The 21,738-nt window shown below is 48.2% G+C and overlaps 1 protein-coding gene across 13 annotated transcripts in view; it reads right to left on the bottom strand.

The window, feature by feature from the left end:
- RERE (arginine-glutamic acid dipeptide repeats) overlaps positions 1-21,738 on the bottom strand; it is a 1,284,697-nt gene that overhangs the window by 256,203 nt on the left and 1,006,756 nt on the right. For 10 of the 13 annotated variants that reach the window (XM_086921406.1, XM_086921411.1, XM_086921410.1 and 7 more), the window contains one exon: positions 20,877-21,038. The exons of the other annotated variants lie outside the window; for them this stretch is intronic. In XM_086921406.1, coding sequence (XP_086777532.1) covers positions 20,877-21,038 — 162 coding nt within the window. The remainder of the gene's footprint in view (positions 1-20,876; positions 21,039-21,738) is intronic. 13 annotated transcript variants of the gene reach the window in all.

Raw genomic sequence — 21,738 nt, 5'->3', positions numbered from 1 at the left:
TAGTTGCAGCACAGAGATCGGCCCCACTCTGCACTGATGCTGCCCGTCCCCACTTCTACTTCCACTTCCCCCAACCCCCCCTCCTTTTCTGATCCAGACCCGAGAACAGTAGTTAATTTGCCCTGGCCTAGATAGCTTGTCATCACCCTGTCCGTGACTCAGGTATGTGCGGATTGGATTGTTTTAGTGACCGGCAATGCTCTAATCTAAAATCACCATATAAATTACCATTCCCTCTCAATTGGGATAGGTTCTTATGTGATTCGAAAGTGTTGAAATTATTGACAAAATATATCTGTTAAAAGATTAGTAATAAAGAGTGGATATTATGTTAACTTTGCCACTAAATACATGGGGTGACCGAAAGTTTATAATTTTGTTCAGAGTTTCTGCAGGTTTTCAGGGATGTAGGCAATTTGAAGGCTGCTCCGAGGCGGCTATATGAGGCTGCGCAGCTGTATACAGTAAACAATGCGTCGGGACAAACGTTGGGCAAGTCTGAAGTTATTTGCAACTGTAGCTAATAACATTTTGAGACACCACTGTTAAATGGTTATAGTTCTACAAATTAGACGATTAAGTTCCTACTGTTGATAGTTTAAAACTACATAAAACTAGAAGAGAGAAGGTGGCTGTGGAGGGTTGGTTCACAAAGAGGGGGAATTAGGTGAAAGTAAACGAAATGAGGAAGAGGGAAAAGGAGGATGAGTTTGCGTTCAACAGGAATCACCGTGGGAAGAGCCACACTGCCTTCTTTCTACCTGCAAAGCTGTACCCCAAAGAACTCTTAATAGCTCCTCAATATAGTTAGTTGCTCTTTACTACAAACACCGAAATAAATAAACTGTGCGTGCACTGTACTATCACAAGGAGATTATTCCTCTGAGACGCGGCTACTGCTGGCTAACGACGGGCAGGAGGTGGTGGGGAGAGGGCACAGCCCCACACAGGATAAATGAATTTTGAGCAGGAAATGCAGCGACAGGCTACCCAGAGCTCTCTGATACCTCATCATTATAGTTAGTTGCTCTTTACAACAAGCACTGGCATAGCCAATAGGTCTCCCCTTTGGGACCTTATAAGTGTTTAGTTATCCAGCACAATATCCTTGGTGCAGCAACATCAACTGCTGCATGGCTAAACACTTATAAGGTCCCAAAGATGAGACCTATTGGCTATGCCAATGCTTGTTTTGGATGTCTTACAGGAACTCAGGATAATCTGGGCAAGTAAATAAGCAAGCAAGCAACTAATGGGGTGTTTTAAAACAAGCAAATGCAGTACTGTGTAAACGTTATTGACAAGTCATGAAAGCAAAATATAAATAAAAGGTTGTCAAACACTCAGACAAACTTAGAGCTAAATGAGTTTATTCTTCAAACAAGCAGTGCCAATGCTAACAGATTTGAAGTGTACCTGAAAATCGTTACCGTCAACGATGATTTTAGGCACTCCATAAGTCAATATACATGTACTCTGCCACTCATCCTTGCACTCATCCACTCATTTACCGATCTGCAGTAAAATAGCCACAAACTCAACAAGTAGATAAATTAAAAGAATGAAAAAAGAAAAGATGCTGCCATGTAAACTTGGTGGGCACATGGTTGCAGTACAAAATATTAATTAAATATAGCAGCGGGTGCTCATCTTGCAGTGGTATTGTGCACTGTCACTTTGAAGTTCCAACAAAGCTGCCGTATGTAGAAGCAAGGTCTTGATCATGTGGGAGAGAACCCCCACCCCCCTCTCCCCTACAACAATACACTAATACATTTGAAAGGTGAGCACTTAGTAAACATTGCACTGGGCAGCCACTTTCGAATGCTAAAGTTAATAGTGTATTACTGTTGTACCACTCAAGGCAACCAGCATGATGCTTTTAAACATGGTAATGTAAAATCGCACTTATATAGCGCTGCTATCGCTCCAAGGAGCATCTTGGCGCTCAACACCCAACCCCGCTGGAAAAGGTTGGTGGACAGAAGGCAACTTCAAACGCATTACAAGCTTTACACTAATGCCCTGCAGGCCGCATCGGAGAGTGAGAAGATCCGGGTCTTCAAAGATTTCCTAAATTCACTCTCCTTACCTGTACGCCGAAGTTGAGCTGGCAATTTATTCCAGGCTCTTGCTCCTAATACAAAAAGAGATTTCCCCCCTTTGGTAGCCAATCTAAATCTAGGAGTTACCAAAAGATTTTGAGAGGCAGACCTTAACCAGCGTGCTGGCAAATAGCGTTTGAAGCCATTAGACAGATATCTTGGTCCTCGTAACTGGAAGACTCTAAAGGTGATTAGAAGGACCTTAAATAGGACACGCTTATGGATAGGTAACCAATGTAAAGTCTTAAGCGCAGCCGAGGCAGATGACCTTCTTGGCCAGCGAAGTACCAGACGGGCAGCAGCATGCTGGACTATCTGCAGCCTGTGGAGCACTGCTTTGTTGGTACCTGCATATAGGCTGTTGCAGTAGTCCAGTCTAGATGTTATCAATGCTACTGCCACTGTTTTCCTGGCTGCAAGAGGAAGAAGGTCAAAGAACTTCCTCAATGATTTGATGATATGGAAGCATGAGCTAGCCACACCTACCGCTTGCTGCTTAAATGATAATTGGTCATCAAATATGATGCCCACGTTTCGCGCAGAGGAGATGTTACTAGGGGGAGCTTCAGCATCTTCAGGCCACCATTGTTTATGGGAAAACAGATTTTGAGATCCAAAGGGTAGTATTTCTGTCTTCCCTGAGTTACATTTGAGGTGATTGTTATTCATCCACTCACACGTAGCCGTGAGACAGTTCTTCAGGTTTTCCTCAGCACCAGACAGCTCCCTATCCAACACCAGGATCAGCTGAGTATCGTCAGCGTACGATATGGTATTAATCTGGTAAGAGGCGATTAGCTCAATCAGGGGTACCATATAAAGGTTAAAAAGTACAGGGCTCAGGCTCGAGCCCTGCGGGACCCCTGAACTGATAACTTTTTCTTCAGATTTGAAGTCGCCTAGTACTGTAACCTGACGTCTCTGGGTGAGGAAATGTGTAAGCCATGCCAGTACCACTCCTCCTATACCTGCGTTACCCAAACGGTCAACCAAGATAGAGTGTGAGACCGCGTCGAAGGCCGCCAATAGATCGAGTAAAATCAGGACGGCCTTCTTCCCTTGGTCCAGTGCCATTCGTAAGGTCTCTGCCGTGAACAAAAGGGCAGATTCAGTCGAATGCTTGGATCGAAACTCTGATTGACTGGAGTGCAGGATGTTATTCTCCTCCAGAAAACTGATAGGTTGTTTATTAACGAATTTCTCCGTCAGCTTAAACACCACAGGTAGTAGGGAAATGGGGCGCAGGTTGGACAGAGTGGTTGGATCTGGTATGGCTTTTTTCTGAAGTGGCATGACCGCTGCACACTTCCAGTCACCTGGGATTTCTGCCGTGGCCAATGAAGAATTAATAATACTGTTGACGGTTGGATTTATCTCCTCAACCAAAGTCCGCAAAACCGTAGGCAGACAGGGATCAAATGGGGATTCAGATTTTATTGATAAGATGGCCTGATGTGAGTCCTCCTGGGAAATGGGCGTGAATGAGTCAAAGCGAGGGATGTTAATTGCCTCAGAGCCTGTCCTCGTTGTTTCCAAATAGGTGGCATGGAAGGGAAATCCTTAACAATATCGGAGATTTTCTTCTCAAAATAATTAGCTATGGCATTACAAAGAGGGAGAGAGGGGTGAATTTTCTGAGAGAGTGCTGTGGAGTTGGTGAAGCTGTTGACTATCTTAACACCTTGGCTGCTATGACTTTTCCCCTCCTGTGCTGGAAGTTCCAATAGTCCATGATTCATGACGAGCTCAGCTCGTCATAAGCACAGCTCCAGTGTGACTCATGACGAGCTGAGCTCGTCATGAGCAGCGAAGTGGTTAAAGATCTCTTTCTGTCCCTTGTCAGAAGAAGAAATGACCTCTGAATAGTGTGTTTTTTTTGCCAGCTTGATTGCGGCATGGTAGTTCCTTCGTGCAGATTTATATATATCACGCGCAGCCGCCTCGTAATTTCTTCGCCACCTCCGCTCAAGTGACCTCACTTCACCTAACTCAATTTTTAAAGCTAATGAAAACCATGGAGCACTCTTTCTAGTTTTAGTGCAGCCTGAGTTTTTATGCTTCTTCAATGTGTCCAAGGACGAACCAAATGTTGCCAACCACTCACAGTATTGCTGATTATCTGTTAGAGTGTGACCTGTTAATGCGGGGTTACTAACTCTTAATTTCTCCAAAAGATCGGGCCGTGTAAGGGCGTTTATCCAATCTGGTTTACGGCTGACAAAGCCAGTTTTCATACATTTCACTGAGGCCTTCTGTTTTACAAGGAGGTCGAATGGAATGAGTTTATGGTCTGACCACGTTAAAGTAAAGGGGGGGTTTAACCCTCAAACAGTCAGAGTTAGAACAAATACAGTCTATAACATGGCCTGCTGTATGAGTAGGTTCCAATGTTAAAGTCAGGCCAAGTATATTAATAATGTCCATAAAACCAATAGTACCTAGTTCATTAGGGGAATCTAAATGGAGATTAAGATCTCCCAGCACCGTGCAGTGGGCAAACCTAAGTGTAAGTTCGCTCAGCGCATCTCCAATGCTTTCCAAGAAATCAGTGGGTGGGACAGGTGGGCGATAAATCAAGGCCCCAGAGAAAGAAAAGTAGTCATGGATAGTAAGGCAGAAGGCATTAGCCTCAGCTCCTTTAATGTCTGGCAACTCATACGTAGTGCATTTAATAGCACTACGATGGATGATTGCCAGACCACCTCCCCGTTGTAGGGGTCTGTCTAATCGCAGAATAGAGAAGGTATGTGGGAGAGCCACTGCTAAGTCCGGGTTGCTCCATGGACGGAGCCAGGTTTCCGTGACAAGTAACCAGTCTAGGCTCATTTCTGTAATCAGGTCGTGGATGTGCTGTGCATTTTTGCACATTGACCTTGCATTAATAAGTCCCCCTCGTAATACAATAGAATGGATATCGACCTGAAAGCCCGACTCGGAAGTAAACTTCGCCTTGCAGCGAAGGCAACAAACTGAGCCTTCCCACGTATCTGGGAATAGGGTACCGTGGCAAGAGGAGGAGCACTTATCAAAAGAGCCTAGACACTCCCTGGACTTAACTAAACTTTTGACCCCAGAACCAGCGTACCTTGCCTCCACTGCAGCCTCGACGCTGACGAGCGCAGATGGGCAGTACTCTGGCTGGACTCCGGCGTGAGTACGGCGCGCCCACTGCGCATTACCGCTGCGCGTCATCATAGCAGGATTAAATAGGGGAATGGTCAGCACGCCTGAAGACTAGGGCGCTCACCAAAATGGCGCGCGATACGTCCCTGCCTACCCCCAAGATGGCTGAAAGGAGTGTGGAGCAGCAACTAACCCGCTAAAACAGCGGTGAGGGTGCCGATTATAATGCAAGTATGCGCTATATGTGCTAAATAAAATACAAGGCTGAAAGCTAATTTATTAAAATGAAGTACAGCAAGTTTTTTAAAAACGTGCGTGCTACAGCGATTTTACTGGCTGAAAGCGCGTAGTGCAAAGATAGCGCCGTGTTACAAATTCATACCTTTGTCCAAGGCCGAGCAGGCTAAAATGATCGTCTTAAATAGGGGAATGGTCAGCCCGCCTGAAGAGTAAGACGCTCACCAAAACGGCGCCGCGATACGTCCCTGCCTACCCCCAAGATGGCTGAAAGGAGTGTGGAGCAGCAACTAACCCGCTAAAACAGCGGTGAGGGTGCCGATTATAGTGCAAGTAAGCGCTATACGTGCTAAATAAAATACAAGGCTGAAAGCTAATTTACTAAAATGAGGTACAGCAAGTTTTTTTAAAAACGCGGGTGCTACCGCGATTTTACTGGCTGAAAGCGCGTAGTGCAAAGATAGCGCCGCGTTACAAATTCATACCTTTGTCCAAATGGTGGCCATCTTGGAACAGTAATGAACAAGTTACTTACCTTTGTAAATGCTTTTTCCTGGTAGAGACTAAGAGCAGATTCTAAGAGCAGATTCTTCACCTTAGAATATTAGCCAGGCGTCCGAATGGATCTGGAAAATCATGAGCAGGGCCTCTGCACACTGGTGAGTGGCATCAATCGGTTCCATGATGGCTGCATCAGAAGTGATATTGCAATGCCCATATAAGTGTTCCCCTCGGCATGCTGACATCAGTTTCTTTCAAGATTATTTCTGCGCCAAAAGCAAGGAGCCACTTAAAAAGACAGTTTCACCACTGTGCAGTGTCTAACGGGATCTTAAGGATGAAGGGCCAGTTCGCAGAGTGGGGAGGACCGAGAGCAATCTGCTGTTAGGTAAGAGTCCCTACCGGAAAAAGCGGAGCGAAAGGTAAGTAACTTGTTCTTCTTATTGACACTTCTAACCGCATATTCCTCACCTTAGAATACATGCCCAAGCAATACACCCGTGGAGGTGGGTCTGCGAACTAGCTGAAACCAGAAAATCCTGAAGGACAGAATGGGCGAAATGCCTTTGACGGACCGTGTTTTGTGAATGTATGGAGTGAGGCCCCCGTATCGGCTTGTTAGATGTACAGGACGCTTCCCCGCACACCAACATAGTAGAAACAGCCTTCTCCCTGCAAGAATGGGCTGTCAAACCCTCAACAGGCTGCTTCTTAGCTAATGAGTAATAAAACACACATTGTGATGGACGGAATGTTGCACATTGGCAAAGCATTCACCCCCAGTCACAGATCTGGGTTTAATCCATCGTTATTTTGCTCACCCAGCCACCCCAGTTCATACATGGCCATATGCAAATCAGTCTTGACCCTGTGCCTCATGGGAACAGTCCAGACCGAACTGCCAAGCCATGTCTTCCTTGGATCGGAAGCAAGCATCCTAGGACCGGTGTCTGGCTATCAGCCGTCTTCAGCCAGGATAGCTTGACTCCAGTGGCGCAGTGAGCACGGGACCCACGTCTGGGCATACCCTTCCCACATAGGGTGAACAGCAAAACACACAAGGTGATGGACGGAATGTTGCACATTGGCAAAACATTCACCCTCAGTCACAGATCTGGGTTTAATCCATCGTTATTTTGCTCACCAAGCCACCCCAGTTCAGACATGGCCATATGCAAATCAGTCTTGACCATGTGCCTCATGAACTGGCGTGGTGAGCAAAAAAACGATGGATTTAGGCCCAGATCTCTGTATTAGGGTGAATGTATGACATTGTTCTGCATTCTGTCCATCAACTTTTGTTTTTGCATTTGTCACCCCGAGTGGGACGGGTATGCTCAGACGTGAGTCCTGTGCTCGCCACGCCACTGGAGTCAAGCTATCCTGGCTGAAGACGGCTGATAGCCAGAAGCCCGTCTGCGCCCGTCCGCGACCGTACAGGGCTAGGGGCCACAACCCCTGCTCCCCGCACAGGGCAGTCTATAAACTATAGCTCTAACGTTTTGCACAGGATTGGAACACAAGCCTTGGAACCTTGTCTCCATCCAGATCACCCGTTGGATCTGCCTACTAAGTGCCTGCAGTGTAACACTCAAATTAAACCTTCACCCCCTACTAAGAGCCAGCAGGCTTTTAAAATGTACCTTCTTAATTGTAGGTCCCTACCTAGACATCATACTGAAATATTTTTATTGCTTGACGAGCTTAACCCTGACGTAGTATTTCTCAACGAAAAGTGGCTTACCCCGTACTCGGAACCTGAGGTAATTCAAGCCCTGTCGCAGGGCTACCAAATAACTAGGTTAGATCGCCCCATGGAAAGGGTGGCGGCTTGGCTATTATATTCAGAGACCACTACACTTGCCGTTGTCCCCCTAATCCTTTCCTAGACTGCGAAAGTATGTCTTTTTGCCTAGAATTCTCGCCAAACATTAGCTTCTCTGGAGCATTAATATATCGCCCCCCAGGACCTTTAAAACAATTCCACACATCTCTGCCATCAGCTGTTGCGATTCTAGCCACCTCCCCCTCCAACTTTACGTTGTTAGGTGATTTGAACATCCATTTTGATGACACCACAGATCATATTGCTCAAGAGCTAATTACGGATTGCAAATGCTACTTACCAGTATGCATCTGTTCTTGGCATGTAGGGCTGCTGACATTCATATCTGTGCATAGATCGCCACCTAGTGTTGGGTCCGGATGATTGCACATTGTTGTCCTGGAAGAGTCTTCGAAGTATCACAAGATAGGTGGCTCCTCCCCTGGACTACAGTGCGCATGGGCATCGCCTCCATCCCCAGATTGTTTTTAGCCATTGGCAGAGATGGAGTGAAGAATGTGAGTGATGACCATGCTATGAGCATATGTATGTATATGAATGAATTCTGCAGCTGCTACAGGCGCCGGGGAGGAGGGTGGGCGATATGAATGTCAGCAGCCCTACATGCCAAGAACAGATGCATTCTGGTAAGTAGCATTTGCAGTTCGAGGCATGTGGGCTGCTGAATTCATATCTGTGCATAGAATACATAGCAGTCCCTCCATTAACGGCGGCCGCCCGTGCCAGCTGCAGCAGTCTGAAAAAGCGTTTTTAGAACAGCCTGACCAACAGCTGCCTGCTGTTTGGAATGTACGTCTACACAGTAGTGTTTAGTGAAAGTATGTGTGGTAGACCATGTGGCTGCTCTACAGATATCTTCTAAGGGAATGTTACCTAGGAAAGCCATAGAGGCCCCCAACTTCCTGGTGGAGTGGGCCCTTGGTGGGATAGTGAGAGTGCGCTTAGCTTTAGCGTAACAGATCTGAATGCACTTTACTATCCACCTAGCAATCCCCGCTTTGGAGATTGCGTTTCCCTTGTGGTGAGTGGCAAAAGCAACAAAAAGTTGTTTGGTTTTGCGGAAATCTTTTGTCCTGTCTACATAGTACATCAAGGCCCTCTTAACATCAAGGGTGTGGAGCATGCGCTCCGCCAGTGTCTCTGGGTTTTGGAAAAACACCGGCAATTCGATTGTCTGGTTAATGTGGAATTGTGATACCACCTTGGGTAGGAATTTAGGGTTAGTGCGGAGCACCACCCTGTTAGCATGTACCTGGAAGAAAGGCTCTTGGATGGTGAGCGCCTGCAGCTCGCTAACCCTCCTAAGCGATGTAATCGCCACTAAGAACGCAACCTTCCAAGTCAGAAACTGAAGCTCACAAGAGTGCAGTGGCTCAAAGGGAGGACCCATCAGCCTCGTAAGAACCACATTGAGGTTCCATTCTGGAGCTGGTGGGGTCCTTGGTGGAATGACCCTTTTGAGTCCTTCCAGAAAGGCCTTGATAGCAGGGACCTTAAAGAGTGACAGGTGCTGCCTATTCTGGAGGTATGCTGCCATAGCAGACAGGTGAATGCGGATGGAAGAGTACGCTAGATTGCATTGATACAGGTGGAAAAGATAACAGATGATATTCTGAATGGAAGCATCTAGCGGGTCAATATTGTGGTTAGCACAGTAGATGACAAACCTCTTCCATTTAGCCGCATAACAGGCTCTAGTAGTGGGCTTCCTTGCCTCCCGAATGATGTCCATGCAATCGGGAGGAAGATTGAGGTAGCCAAACTCTAGGACTTCAGGAGCCAGATCGCCAGGTTGAGCTGTTGCGGATCTGGGTGCTAAATGTCGCCATGGCTCTGCGTCAGAAGGCTGGGAGTGAGATGAAGCCTCTGATGCGGTACCACGGAGAGTTCCAGAAACGTGGTGTACCATGGTTGGCGAGCCCACGTTGGAGCAACCAGGATGAGCGTCATCGAGTGCTGCCTGAGCTTGCGTGCCACCAGCGGTATCAGAGGTGCTGGGGGAAAAGCGTACGCAAATCTGCCTGACCAGTTCATCCACATCGCATTGCCCTGTGATTGCGGGTGTGGGAACCTGGCGGCGAAGCTTTGGCATTTTGCGTTCTCCTTTGTGGCAAATAGGTCTATCTCTGGATGACCCCACCTTTGAAAGTACGGTTGGAGTACTGATGGATGTATCTCCCACTCGTGCATCTGATGGCTGTGCCTGCTGAGCAGATCCGCCATTTGATTGTCCTTGCCCGGGAGATGCTCTGCCATGAGGAAGACGTTCCTCTGAATGGCCCACTTCCACATGCTCTGAGCCAGATGAGACAGCTGTGGAGAGTGTGTGCCTCCCTGCTTCTGGATGTAGTACATGGCCGTCATGTTGTCCGTCCGGATCAACACGACCTTGTTGCACAGATGTACTTTGAACGCCTTTAAGGCCATGAAGATTGCCATCAGTTCCAACACATTGATGTGCATCTTCCTTTGCTGTAGTGTCCATAGTCCCTGCACCGTGTAGTGGAGTACATGCGCTCCCCATCCCTGGAGAGAAGCGTCCGTCGTCAGGACAATCTGTGGGACAGGCTCCTGGAATGGTCGGCCTTTGCAAAGGTTTTGTGGATTCCACCAATGCAGAGAGTTGTATGCCCGACCGCTCACCAACACTAGGTCTGTCAGTTGCCCATGAGCCTGAGTCCACTGACGTGCTAGGCACTCCTGAAGCGGACGCATATGTAGTCTCGCGTGCGGGACAATGGAGATGCAGGAGGCCATCATGCCTATCAACTGCATGAACACCTTCGCTGGAAGCGAGTGCTGGGGTCTGAATCATTGGATCAGCGCCTGGATACTGGCGATTCTCACTGAATTTGGCTGCGCAGTGGCTGCCAGAGTGTTGATTGTCGCGCCCAGATACTGTCGCACGTGGGCGGGCTGGAGATGGGACTTGGGGTAGTTCAGAGAGAAACCCAGATCGTGCAGGAGATGAATGGTGCGTGACACATGGTCTACGCACTGTCGTTCCGTCCTTGCCTGAATGAGCCAGTCGTCCAGGTAAGGAAAGACGTGGACGTTTTGGCGACGGAGCTGCGCCGCCACAGTCGCTAGGCACTTTGTAAATACCCTTGGTGCCGTGGTGACCCCGAACGGCAGGACCTTGAACTGGTAATGCTGGTCTAAGATCGTGAATCTGAGATACTTCCTGTGGGAAGGATGTAGGGGGATATGAAAATAGGCATCTTTCAGATCCAGCGTAGCTAGAAAATCCCCCTGCCGAAGCAGGGGAAGCACTTGCTGCAACATGAGCATATGGAAGTGCTCCGAGAGTATGTACCAGTTTAGGGGCCTGAGGTCCAGGATAGGCCTGAGGGATCCGTCCTTCTTGGGAATCAGAAAATACAGGGAGTAAACCCCTGTTCCCCGCTCTTGCAATGGAACGAGCTCTATTGCCCCTTTTTGCAGCATGACTAGAACTTCCTGCTGCAACAAGGTCAAATGCTCGCCTGACATAGGACGGCTTCTTGGGGGTATGTCCGGTGGAATGGAAGTAAGCTCTAGACAGTACCCGTACTGGATAAGAGACCTCACCCACCTGTCCGTGGTGATGGTCTTCCACGCCGGCAGGAACCGCTGGAGTCTCCCCCCAACCGGTGTTGTATGGTCGGGGGGCAGTGACAAGACGTCACTGCGTGTTGGTGGTGGTGGACCTGGAGCTATTGTTTCCACGTCCCCTGCCCTTGACATTATTGCCCCTGTAACCACCTCTACCCTTGTTGTTGTACGGGGTCTGGGTGTTACTTTTGTAATACTGTGTGGATTGGGCTGCCTGCCCCCTTGAGGTGCCTCTGGAGTTTGAGCGGCGAAAGGAACCACTCCGAAACTGCTGACTTTGTAAAGCCCCCATTGATTTTGCAGTTTCCGTATCTTTTTTCATTTTCTCCAGGGTGGCATCCACCTCAGGTCCAAACAGGTGGTCAGGATTCACTGTTTGATTCAGTATTGTAGTTTGGATGTCGGGTTTGAACCCTGAAATTCGAAGCCAGGCATGGCGTCTAAGCAACACACTGGTATTGATAGCCCTGGAGGCTGTTTCAGCCACATCCAGGGCACATTTGATGGATGCATTTGTAATGAGTTTTCCTTCCTGAATTAGCATCTCTCCTGACTCTTTGTATTGGTCAGGCAAGTGTTGCAGTATGGCCTCTAAGGTGTCATAATGGGCCCTATCATAACGTGCAAGCAGGGCTTGGGTGTTAGAGATTCTCCAGATATTAGCTGCCTGTGCAGCAATCCGCTTGCCAGAGGCCTCGAAGATCTTGGACTCTTTGTCTGGGGGAGGAGCGTCACCAGTAGTTTGAGAGTTCGCCCTCTTCCGAGCGTTGGAAACAACCAAGGAGTCCAATGGCAAGTGTCCCCTGATATATGTAGGATCCGTGGGCGCTGCCTTATATTTCCTGTCGATGCGAGGGTTGACCACACGCGCCCGTGTGGGCTCCTTGAACACCTCCGTTGCATGTTTAAGCACCCCTTTGAGCATCGGCAGCGTCTTGACTGTCTTTTCAGCTACAGAGAAGGTGTCGAATAAGAAGTCCACATCCACGGGGTCCGAGTGCAGCTCGACGTCGTGGTTAGCCGCAGCTCGCTCGATCAGAGCATTAAAGGCCGCCGAGTCCTCCGTCGGGGACGTCTTGGCCGCAAAGAGTTGCGCGTCCTGACCCGATTGCGGGTCCTCCGTGTCGCCTCCGGCGGACCAAGGTTCACGTTCCTCCTCCGGATCCGAGTACGCCGGATAGGTGTACTCGGCATCGTCTTCGTCCGCATCGCATGCGGGGGAATGCGTCGGCGAGTGTCCCAGGGCTTGTGGGGACACGGGTTCCACCAGAGTCGAAGAGCCTGCAGAGTCCCTTTTGTTTTTGAGAGGGATCTTGAAATGCTCCAACGCCGGCTCCGCCGTGATCTTCCTCTTGAGGAGAGACAGTTTTCCGGTGTTGGCGTCGATGATTACCTCACGACGTTCCTCTTCAGCAAGCGGCTGGAGCCGAAGCTTCGACGCCAGCAAGGTAGCTTTCGGCGGCAATACCTCCTTCGAGGGTCCGCCCTGTTTCGACGCGAAGGCCTTCGGCGCCGACTTGGGTGGTAGGGTGAAACGGATAGGCGTTTGCCCCTTCGCAGGCTTAGGCGGGAGCTTAGGCGTCACAGCGTCCTGAGCGGGAACCACACTGTCCTTTCGGATCCGCTGCAGGGATTCCGCTACCTTCATTGTCAAGGCCGGAGAGGGCTTGACCGGTCCGAGCGACCCCTCGTCGTCGAGAGCCTGATCGCCGGCAGCCACCTTCTTCGGAGCCGACGCCCCATGGCTATGAGCGTCGTCGCCCTGACGCTTCCTCGGAGCCTTTTTCGGGTCCACGACCCCTTTCAGAACCGACGCAGCCGCGTCGGACGATTTCGCCTTCGGCACCGACCCCGAGGGCTTCGGGTCGGCCATTTTGGCGTGGCTCTTAGAGTCGGCCATTTTGACTTTCTTGGAAGTTGACGCCTCCAGAACCTTCTTGACCAGCTCAACTTTCGCTTTCGGTTTCGCATCCGAGGGTGCGGGACCAGTCGGCTTCACTTTCGTTTTCTTTGTCGTAAGTGATGGTTCACAAATGTCCGTGACCGGGCCCGAAGGCGGGACGTAGGACTCAAAGTTAGATCTTGGGTAAGGCCCGAAGGCGATCCCTCGACCTGGGCCGTATGAAGGGGACTAACCCCTGAGTCTGGTTGGGGATGCTCCTCCTCCGAGCTATCTCCCATCGTGGCAAAAGCCTGATCGTCGTCCCCTACCTCGTCGGTGACTTCGTCAAAGTTCTCCTCACCCGCGTCGTAGGTCTCCCCCTCGGATGCGGGATTAGAGTCCGAACCTTGCACGTCTTCTTCTTCCTCGACAGATTCTTGAAAAATGTCATCTGGTGGGGGCGCCGTAGCCGATAACTTAGCCTGGAGCCTATGGGCTCGACGAATCTTCAAAGTCTTCTTGCTCCGGAACTTCGAACACGCCATGCAGGTGTCTTCGCGGTGATCCGGTGACAAGCAGGTATTGCACACAGGGTGCACATCGAGGTGTGAGTATTTAGAGTTACACACCGGGCACTTCTTAAACGGAGTCCGCTCCATAGCAAGAGTGTAGTGTAGGCCCGTCCGCGCCGAAAGCACGTGGAAGGGCAGCAAGAGATCGGGGCTGAGAGTCAGAAAGAAACCCGAACGCAACTATACCGACGCCCAGCCTAAAGACCTTTTGGTCTCGAGTAGAAGTTGAACAACTATCGGTTCCGACAGAGGGAACCGAAACACATCCGAACCCAATGGCGGAAAAAAACAATCTGGGGATGGAGGCGATGCCCATGCGCACTGTAGTCCAGGGGAGGAGCCACCTATCTCGTGATACTTCGAAGACTCTTCCAGGACAACAATGTGCAATCATCCGGACCCAACACTAGGTGGCGATCTATGCACAGATATGAATTCAGCAGCCCACATGCCTTGAACCTATCTGCATTACAGATGGCCCAGCTTGTTTTATTACCCACACACGTTAAAGGCCATCTACTAGACCCAGTGTTTAGTAACTGCTTCAATCTGAAGGCTGAATCCCCGATTGCGCTCCCTTGGACGGACCATTGGTTAGTCCATCTTATCTGGAACACTTACATACCCCCTGCACTGACACCAGAGTTACGGGAAGCACGGAACTGGTCAAAACTCCCACTGGATAAGTAGGTCAACGAGTTGGAAACTACAAAACCATTAATTAATGATGATCCTTTGGTAGCCAATGGCAAGTTTAACAATTGGATAACTAAATCACTGAGCATTATATTGCCTATAAAAAGAACTACCCTAAAAAGATCCAGAACCTCTGCTCCCTGGTACTCGGCTGAGCTCCGGGAGAAAAAATGCCAGTGCAAAAGACTAGAAAGAAAATGGCGCCTGGAATACGCCGAGCTGGATAAAACTATTTATAGAGAAGCTATCAGAGAATACAAAAAGGAGATAAAGAGGGTACAAGCAATGTATTATACACAAAAAATCCCGGAAACTAGTTCCAACTCTAAAGAGATCTACCAGATTGTGAAAAGCCTCACTAAACTTCCCCAGCCCCCTTTGAATCATGATAATTCACAAGCTCGCTGTGACGATCTTGCGGATTTCTTTTTCCCAAAAATTGATCTCATCTACTCCTCATTTCCGAATACTGACAAACATCCCTGTGGACAGCACGTAAACTTCTAAGCAGGATGTCATGGTTAGTCTATCACCTTCGTTAGAGGAGTTTCCTTTGCTAAAACCAGATTCACTCGCTATTTTGATGACGCAAGTGGAATCAGGATCCCCTAGGGATCCTGCGCCCCCAGGCACCATGGTTGCTGTTACTCAAACCATCCTTCCCACTATGCTGGAGGTACTTAATGCTTCAATCTCCACCAGCATAGTTCCTCCCGAGTGGAAACAGGCTATGGTGCGGGCACTGGTGAAAAAACCCAATTTGGAGATCAATAATTTCAATAACTATCGCCCCATTTCCCTGCTTCCCTGGGCTAGTAAAATTCTAGAGAAATATTTAAATGGTCTCCTAACAAGTTTTCTTGAGAGCAACCAGCTGCTTGACCCTCGCAGACGGGCCTCCGTCCCAAGCATGGAACGGAATCCGCTCTGTTGGCAGTCACGGAGGAAACAAGAGCAATCTTGGATCGGGGAGGATCAGTGGCAGTCATCCTCCTCGATCTCAGCGCTGCTTTTGATACTGTAAACCATAAAATCTTAGTGCAGCGTCTACGGGACATCTAAATAATGGGCAGAGCGCTGGAATGGCTCAAATCCTTCCTGAGCGACAGAATCTTTCAGGTTTTTGAAGGAAACACCATATCCTCTAGCAAACCCCTGGGCTGTGGAGTGCCACAGGGCTCCTCCCTGAGCCCGACGTTATTGAACGTCTATATGAGACCGCTGGCTGAGATCGTCCGTCCATATGGTATTAAGATCGTTACCTATGCTGACGATACTCCGCTGGTGGTCTCTTTGGCACAGGAAGATGGTTCTGCATTCAGGGTGGACCTAGCAGGATGTCTGGAGAAGGTAAAAGGCTGGATGTCCCAGTCCTGTCTCAAACTTAATGGGGAAAAGACGGAGCTCATGCTGCTGGGCCGATCGGCTCCAGCCTCAATTGACTCAATCTGGCCTTCCTGTCTAGGCTCGCCTCCAGTACCCAAGGATGCCATCAAAAGTTTGGGTATTTGGCTAGACAGGTCCCTGAAATTTGATTGTCAGGCAACCAAGCTATCGGCTACCTGTTTCGGCCTTCTCAGGATCATCAGGAAGATCCTCCCTTTGCTACCCTTCGAAGCCAGGCAAATGGTGATACAGAGCTTGATCCAATCTCGTTTGGATTTTGGTAACGCTCTGTACTTGGGAGCCCCCTACTCAACTTTGCGAAAGTTACAAGTCATTCAAAACTGTGCGGCCTGCACTTTACTGCAAATTCCTTGCAGACAGTCTGCCAAACCCGGACTAATACGCCTGCACTGGCTTCCTGTTAAGGACAGAATTAGTTTCAAGTCCCTATGTATTGCACACCAGGCATTTTGGGAAACTGGCCCGGTAATCAATGCCCCCCTAATCACTCAGTACCAGCCCAGCAGACAACTGCTCTCGGCCAATGCCTTTTTGGCCGTGGTGCCCAAGTTAATAAGAACAAGAATAGGAGGCCGTTCCTTTTCCCTTAACGTGGCTAAGTTATGGAACACCCTCCCTCTCCACCTGAGGTCCAATCCACAACTGACTTCCTTTCAAAAGCAATTGAAAACGTTTTTGTTTAACAAGTAGACCCCTCGTCGGCCCAGTGTCTAAAGCAATTGATATCATCTGTCTCACAAAAAGCTCCCTCCCCCCGGCCCCATGCCCTGCTATACAACTACTCTAGTCTTTGCACTTGGACGCCTACGGGCAGCTACGTGCGCTTTATAAGACACATTTTCATTTCATTTCATTTCATTTCAAAATGATGTCAAAGTGAACAGAGCTGCATTCTACAAGATGAGAACACTACAGATGAATATGTCCTTAATTAGAACTTCTCACACGATTACTGGAATCTAGACTGGGGACTCTAGGCTTTTAACTGGCAAGCTACAATGCCAAGCAACAATGCTCCCAGACAAATACTATAGCCAAGTAGACTCAATTACCTCTACCTGCAAGGGTGTAATATTGGTTACAGACTGCAAAAGAATATCCTTTAAATCTATATGCATTGCTCACAGATCAGACCATGAGACAGGATTAACATTCTTAAAATCTAATTTAAACCACAAACTCGTAGGATCAATCTCAGCTCCAGAAATGCTCTGCTCCTGATAAGTTCCTCTTTAAAACAAGCATTAGAAATGCAATAGGTCTCGCAGCATTAGAGTTAGTGCTTTTAGAATTGTTTATGGGTTTTTTTGTAAATCTTTAGCATGAGGTTGAGGGTGAGTGAGAGTGAGGGTGAGGGGTTGAGGGTGAGTGAGGGTGAGGCTGAGGTGTTGAGGGTGAGGGTGAGTGAGGGTGAGTGTGGGTGAGGGTGAGGGGTTGAGGGTGAGTGAGGGTGAGGGGTTGAGGGTGAGTGAGGGTGAGGGGTTGAGGGTGAGTGAGGGTGAGTTAGGGTGAGGGGTTGAGGGTGGGTGAGGGTGAGTGAGGGTGAGGGGTTGAGGGTGGGTGAGGGTGAGTGAGGGTGAGTGAGGGTGAGGGGTTGAGGGTGGGTGAGGGTGAGTGAGGATGAGTGAGAGTGAGGGTGAGTGAGGGTGAGGTGTTGAAGGTGAGTGAGGGTGAGGGTGGGTGAGTGTGAGTGAGGTGTTGAGGGTGAGTGAGGGTGAGGGGTTGAGGGTGAGTGAGGGTGAGTTAGGGTGAGGGGTTGAGGGTGGGTGAGGGTGAGTGAGGATGAGTGAGAGTGAGGGTGAGTGAGGGTGAGGGTGAGTGAGGGTGAGTGAGGGTGAGTGAGGGTGGGTGAGGGTGAGTGAGGGTGAGTGAGGGTGAGTGAGGGGTTGAGGTTGAGGAAACTGAGTGATGTTGTGTCCAGGAAAGAAGTCCCCATGCTTACCACAGCAAATGAAGATGTTACTAACTTGTCATGAAGGTTGGGAGGCTACTTGCACCAGTTTTGGTAGAATGTCAAAGTTACCCAAAGCATTGGAGGATTATATAGTGAATTAATCGCTTCTTTATAAAGGGAGATGTTGTAGGTCTCGTTGTTCTGTTTATTTACTGCACGTGCTCACATTTAATTGGTTATTTCAAGCACTTAATAGTGGAATTCTCATGTTGTATTTAACTGACGTCAACTCCATATGTTGGCATTCCGACTTCCCTTCTACTCTGCGTTGCCACTCCCCCTTATCTTCCCCAAGCTCGTTTGTCACAATAAATACTTGAATTCAAGTAAGCAGATTTCTCTACGTTATTTAACCGTCACTACAAGCATCTTCCTGTACCACAGAATTATAGATGTCTGTAAGAGTATATTAGATCAAGTAGCTATATGTCAGAAGTAAATTGTTTAAAAATCAACCAGTGATGTTCTCCATAACATTATAAGAATTTCCATATCCTTTTTCAACCTTCAGTTTCATAATTGTTAAATAAGGCGTTTAATGATGTTTTAATACAATATGTACCAATACGTTTTCAGGATTTATGGTTTAAATATCGCTGATAATCCTTCTGGAACCAGAGGCGGTACACTGTAATTAACAAATTTGACCTTACAAGATGGCCGCATCCTTAACCACATTACTCTATATATGAACCACGTTGTTTTTAAATGCCGTTTTCTTTCTCGATGGCTTGTTATAGAGAAAGAGGGACGGAAGGCAAAAACTACTACGGGGCAAACACACTAGTTTGCCTGGCCACGGAAGGACCTGTTAGCCAATGGAGAGCTAAGTTTCCACTCGCATTAACCAATCAAACTACAGTATATTTTCCCCAGCCCCTGTGACGGGTGGGAATTTTGGCAGGGAAGGCGGGGTTATACTAGCAGCATGGTAGTGTGGCTCTCACATGTGTAAGTGTGCTGTGCAGGAACAGCTCACAGACGAGTAGCAGAGAAACGTCCAACGGCAAAATGAAGAGGAAAGCCGAGCAGCCACTCGCTGCCAGGAAGGTACAGTGTCTGAGTGCTGATAACGCTGTAGATCTTGAGTGCTGAGGTGGCCCCGCTGCACACACGTTGTTCATAGTGCAGGGTCTGTCCAGTGTTTTGGTCCTGATGGATGTCTGCAGAGCAGGTCGGGTACTGGGTGACGGTGAATTAGATGCCTGGCATCTATGCAGATGATGTAAAAAATGTACGGAACTACGTAACCGAAAGTAAAGAAGAGTTCGATAGTCCGAGTGATGGGTCTTTACAGAGTGTCACTGCTTTGTATGTACAGAGGCCGGGTGTGATGAGAAGGCACAGAGAGGCATATAAGCAGATTGTAGAGGAGGTACAGAAAACCAGGGTTGAGGTGTAGAATCAATGCATTCGCTGTGTAGAGAGAGCCAAAGTGTTGAACTGGGGGAGGCTGTGAGAGAGAGTAGGCAAGGCTAGCGGCAGGCAGGCAAGGGAGGAGAGGAGGAGGGGGGAGGAGAGTAGGGGAGGCACGGCCTAGCGGCCGTGCAATCAAGTAGTGAGGGGGCGGAGCTGGGGGAGGCTGTGAGAGAGAGTAGGCAAGGCTAGCGGCAGGCAGGCAAGGGAGGAGAGGAGGAGGGGGGAGGAGAGTAGGGGAGGCACGGCCTAGCGGCCGTGCAATCAAGTAGTGAGGGGGCGGAGCTGGGGGAGGCTGTGGAAGAGAGTAGGCAAGGCAGGCGGCTGGGGGCATGTGCACGCGCATTTAAGCTCAATGCGCATGCGCATTGAGCTTAAATTTCTCGTGCACTGCAAGGAATCGCCACGATTCCTTGCAGTGTGGATAAAGAGCGGATAAGTGCCAATACTCTCGCCTTGCTCGATGCGCATGCGCATCGACAGGCGAGACCTAAAAAAAACCTGTAATATTGGGAGCTCTTTCTTCTAACAGACATGCAAGTTCTGGAACAGGCTTCAAAATAAAAAAGAGCTTTAAAACATGCTCCCAAACTGAACAAAGGTCTATAGTCATCTAGAATTGAGAAGAAAAAAACAAAATTGTTTTTTCTTAAAAACATAACTCAAGCGACTAAAAACACAATAAATACTGGTTTGTATTTGCAACCAGCAAAAATTTCCATCACACTCCATGCATACAACGGTAATAAATGCCTTATTATCAAGCCTGGAGCGCATCTCCTGGGCTCTCAGCACACCGAAAACATTCAGCTCAAAGGGGATACTTCAAATAACATGTTTTTCAACTATGCACATCAAAGAGAGAAACTACTTATACAACCAACTGGAAAGTGCTTAAAGGTTGCGTCAACGATTAGGAAAGCACTATAGAAATTGCTACAATGCAATACTGTTTTCAATTAATTTGTCAGTAGGGAAGGTAATTCCTTGCCAATCCAGAAGAGACTGCAAGTTGTTACGCCTGCCTATTATAACGCAATGACAACCAATTCCTGAATCTCATGATGCTGTATTTAAGAATACTAGATTGTCATTATGCAGACAGTTGTGCCAAGAATGACAATCTCAGCATTAGCCCGTGCTCTGAAAGGGGATAATCTAGTGTAAACATTTACTAAGTTTGGTAGGTATTTTTACACTTTGTTGTGTAAACTGCTTAGAGTGGGTTTTTCATAAGGCATGGGCTCTGCGTGGGCATGATGTCTTGGTTTTTCACTCTGTCTCACTCCGTTTGTGATGTTAATATGTCCAAACTCTTAATATTGGCATTGCTTTTACACAATGCTAAATAGGTTGGAGATGAAAAAAACTGAGCCAGATAAAATACTAAACTCAGACAACGATCTATCGCAAGTCTAGCACAGGGGTGAAGACCATTCAGTTGTTTCAGACACACTACAAAATGGTGAGATTCCAAGTGTATACCAACAGGGATAACAATAGCCCAAGCTCCATGAAGCAGGCAGTGTGCCCATGGGCTCACCTTGACAGATTTCTTCACGGAGTCAGCCTTGCTGTCATTGCTGGAGGTGCTGGCAGCACTAGGGGAGTTGTGCCCACTGCAGCGGATGTCTTCACTGATGGGTGATGTTCTACCATCCGGACTGGTTGCCTGCTTTTTACGACCGCTACGAAGGGTAGTCATCTAATCAAAGGTAATTTGGCAAAATTAGAAATGGGAGGAGTTGAGATAAGGGACATTCGGAAGGACTGCAAGGTTTCATTTCAGGAGCAAGATATTTGAGTTGGCAAAGGAAGTCTTTCCAGTACTGATGCTGAAAAACAATGGCAAAGGTTTCTTTTTAGCTCCTCGGGCAAGGTAAACTACTTTCATGATAGCTGCAGTGCGCAAGAGGGCTCACACAAATAACACACAGACCTACGCGCCATCATGTTAAAAAAAACAACAACAAAAAACCGGATATTTCGCTTCTGTCCCACAAACATGACAATGGGGAAATCATTGTGAACATTTAAATAAATGTAGAAAAAGTAGACTCTTGGCTAACACGAACAGATACATTCACACACAAACATTTAAAAAGGAATGCTTCCAGCACATTCTCCATATTTCAGATAGTAGAATCTTGTGGACTTAAATGGCCCTGAAAAGGTCAGACAATTTCCCGGAGCATGCGAAAGAGTTTGAACTCCAGAAGGCTGCCAATGACAACTTATTAGTAAGTTCAAAGATTGTGCTAGTAACAGCTGCATTAGTGAGCATATCTGTGGGGCCTCCAAGCATTAGTAGGAATGCCATCGACACCAGCACAACCTTTGTACACAACATCAGAAGCCAATGTTCCCGCAAAATGGAAAAAAACACTTCATTTCGGAGTTTCTGC

Source organism: Lissotriton vulgaris, chromosome 5 (assembly GCF_964263255.1).
Source record: "Lissotriton vulgaris chromosome 5, aLisVul1.2, whole genome shotgun sequence".
Taxonomy (NCBI): Eukaryota; Metazoa; Chordata; class Amphibia; order Caudata; family Salamandridae; genus Lissotriton; species Lissotriton vulgaris.
This window is presented reverse-complemented; position numbering and strand designations above follow the sequence as displayed.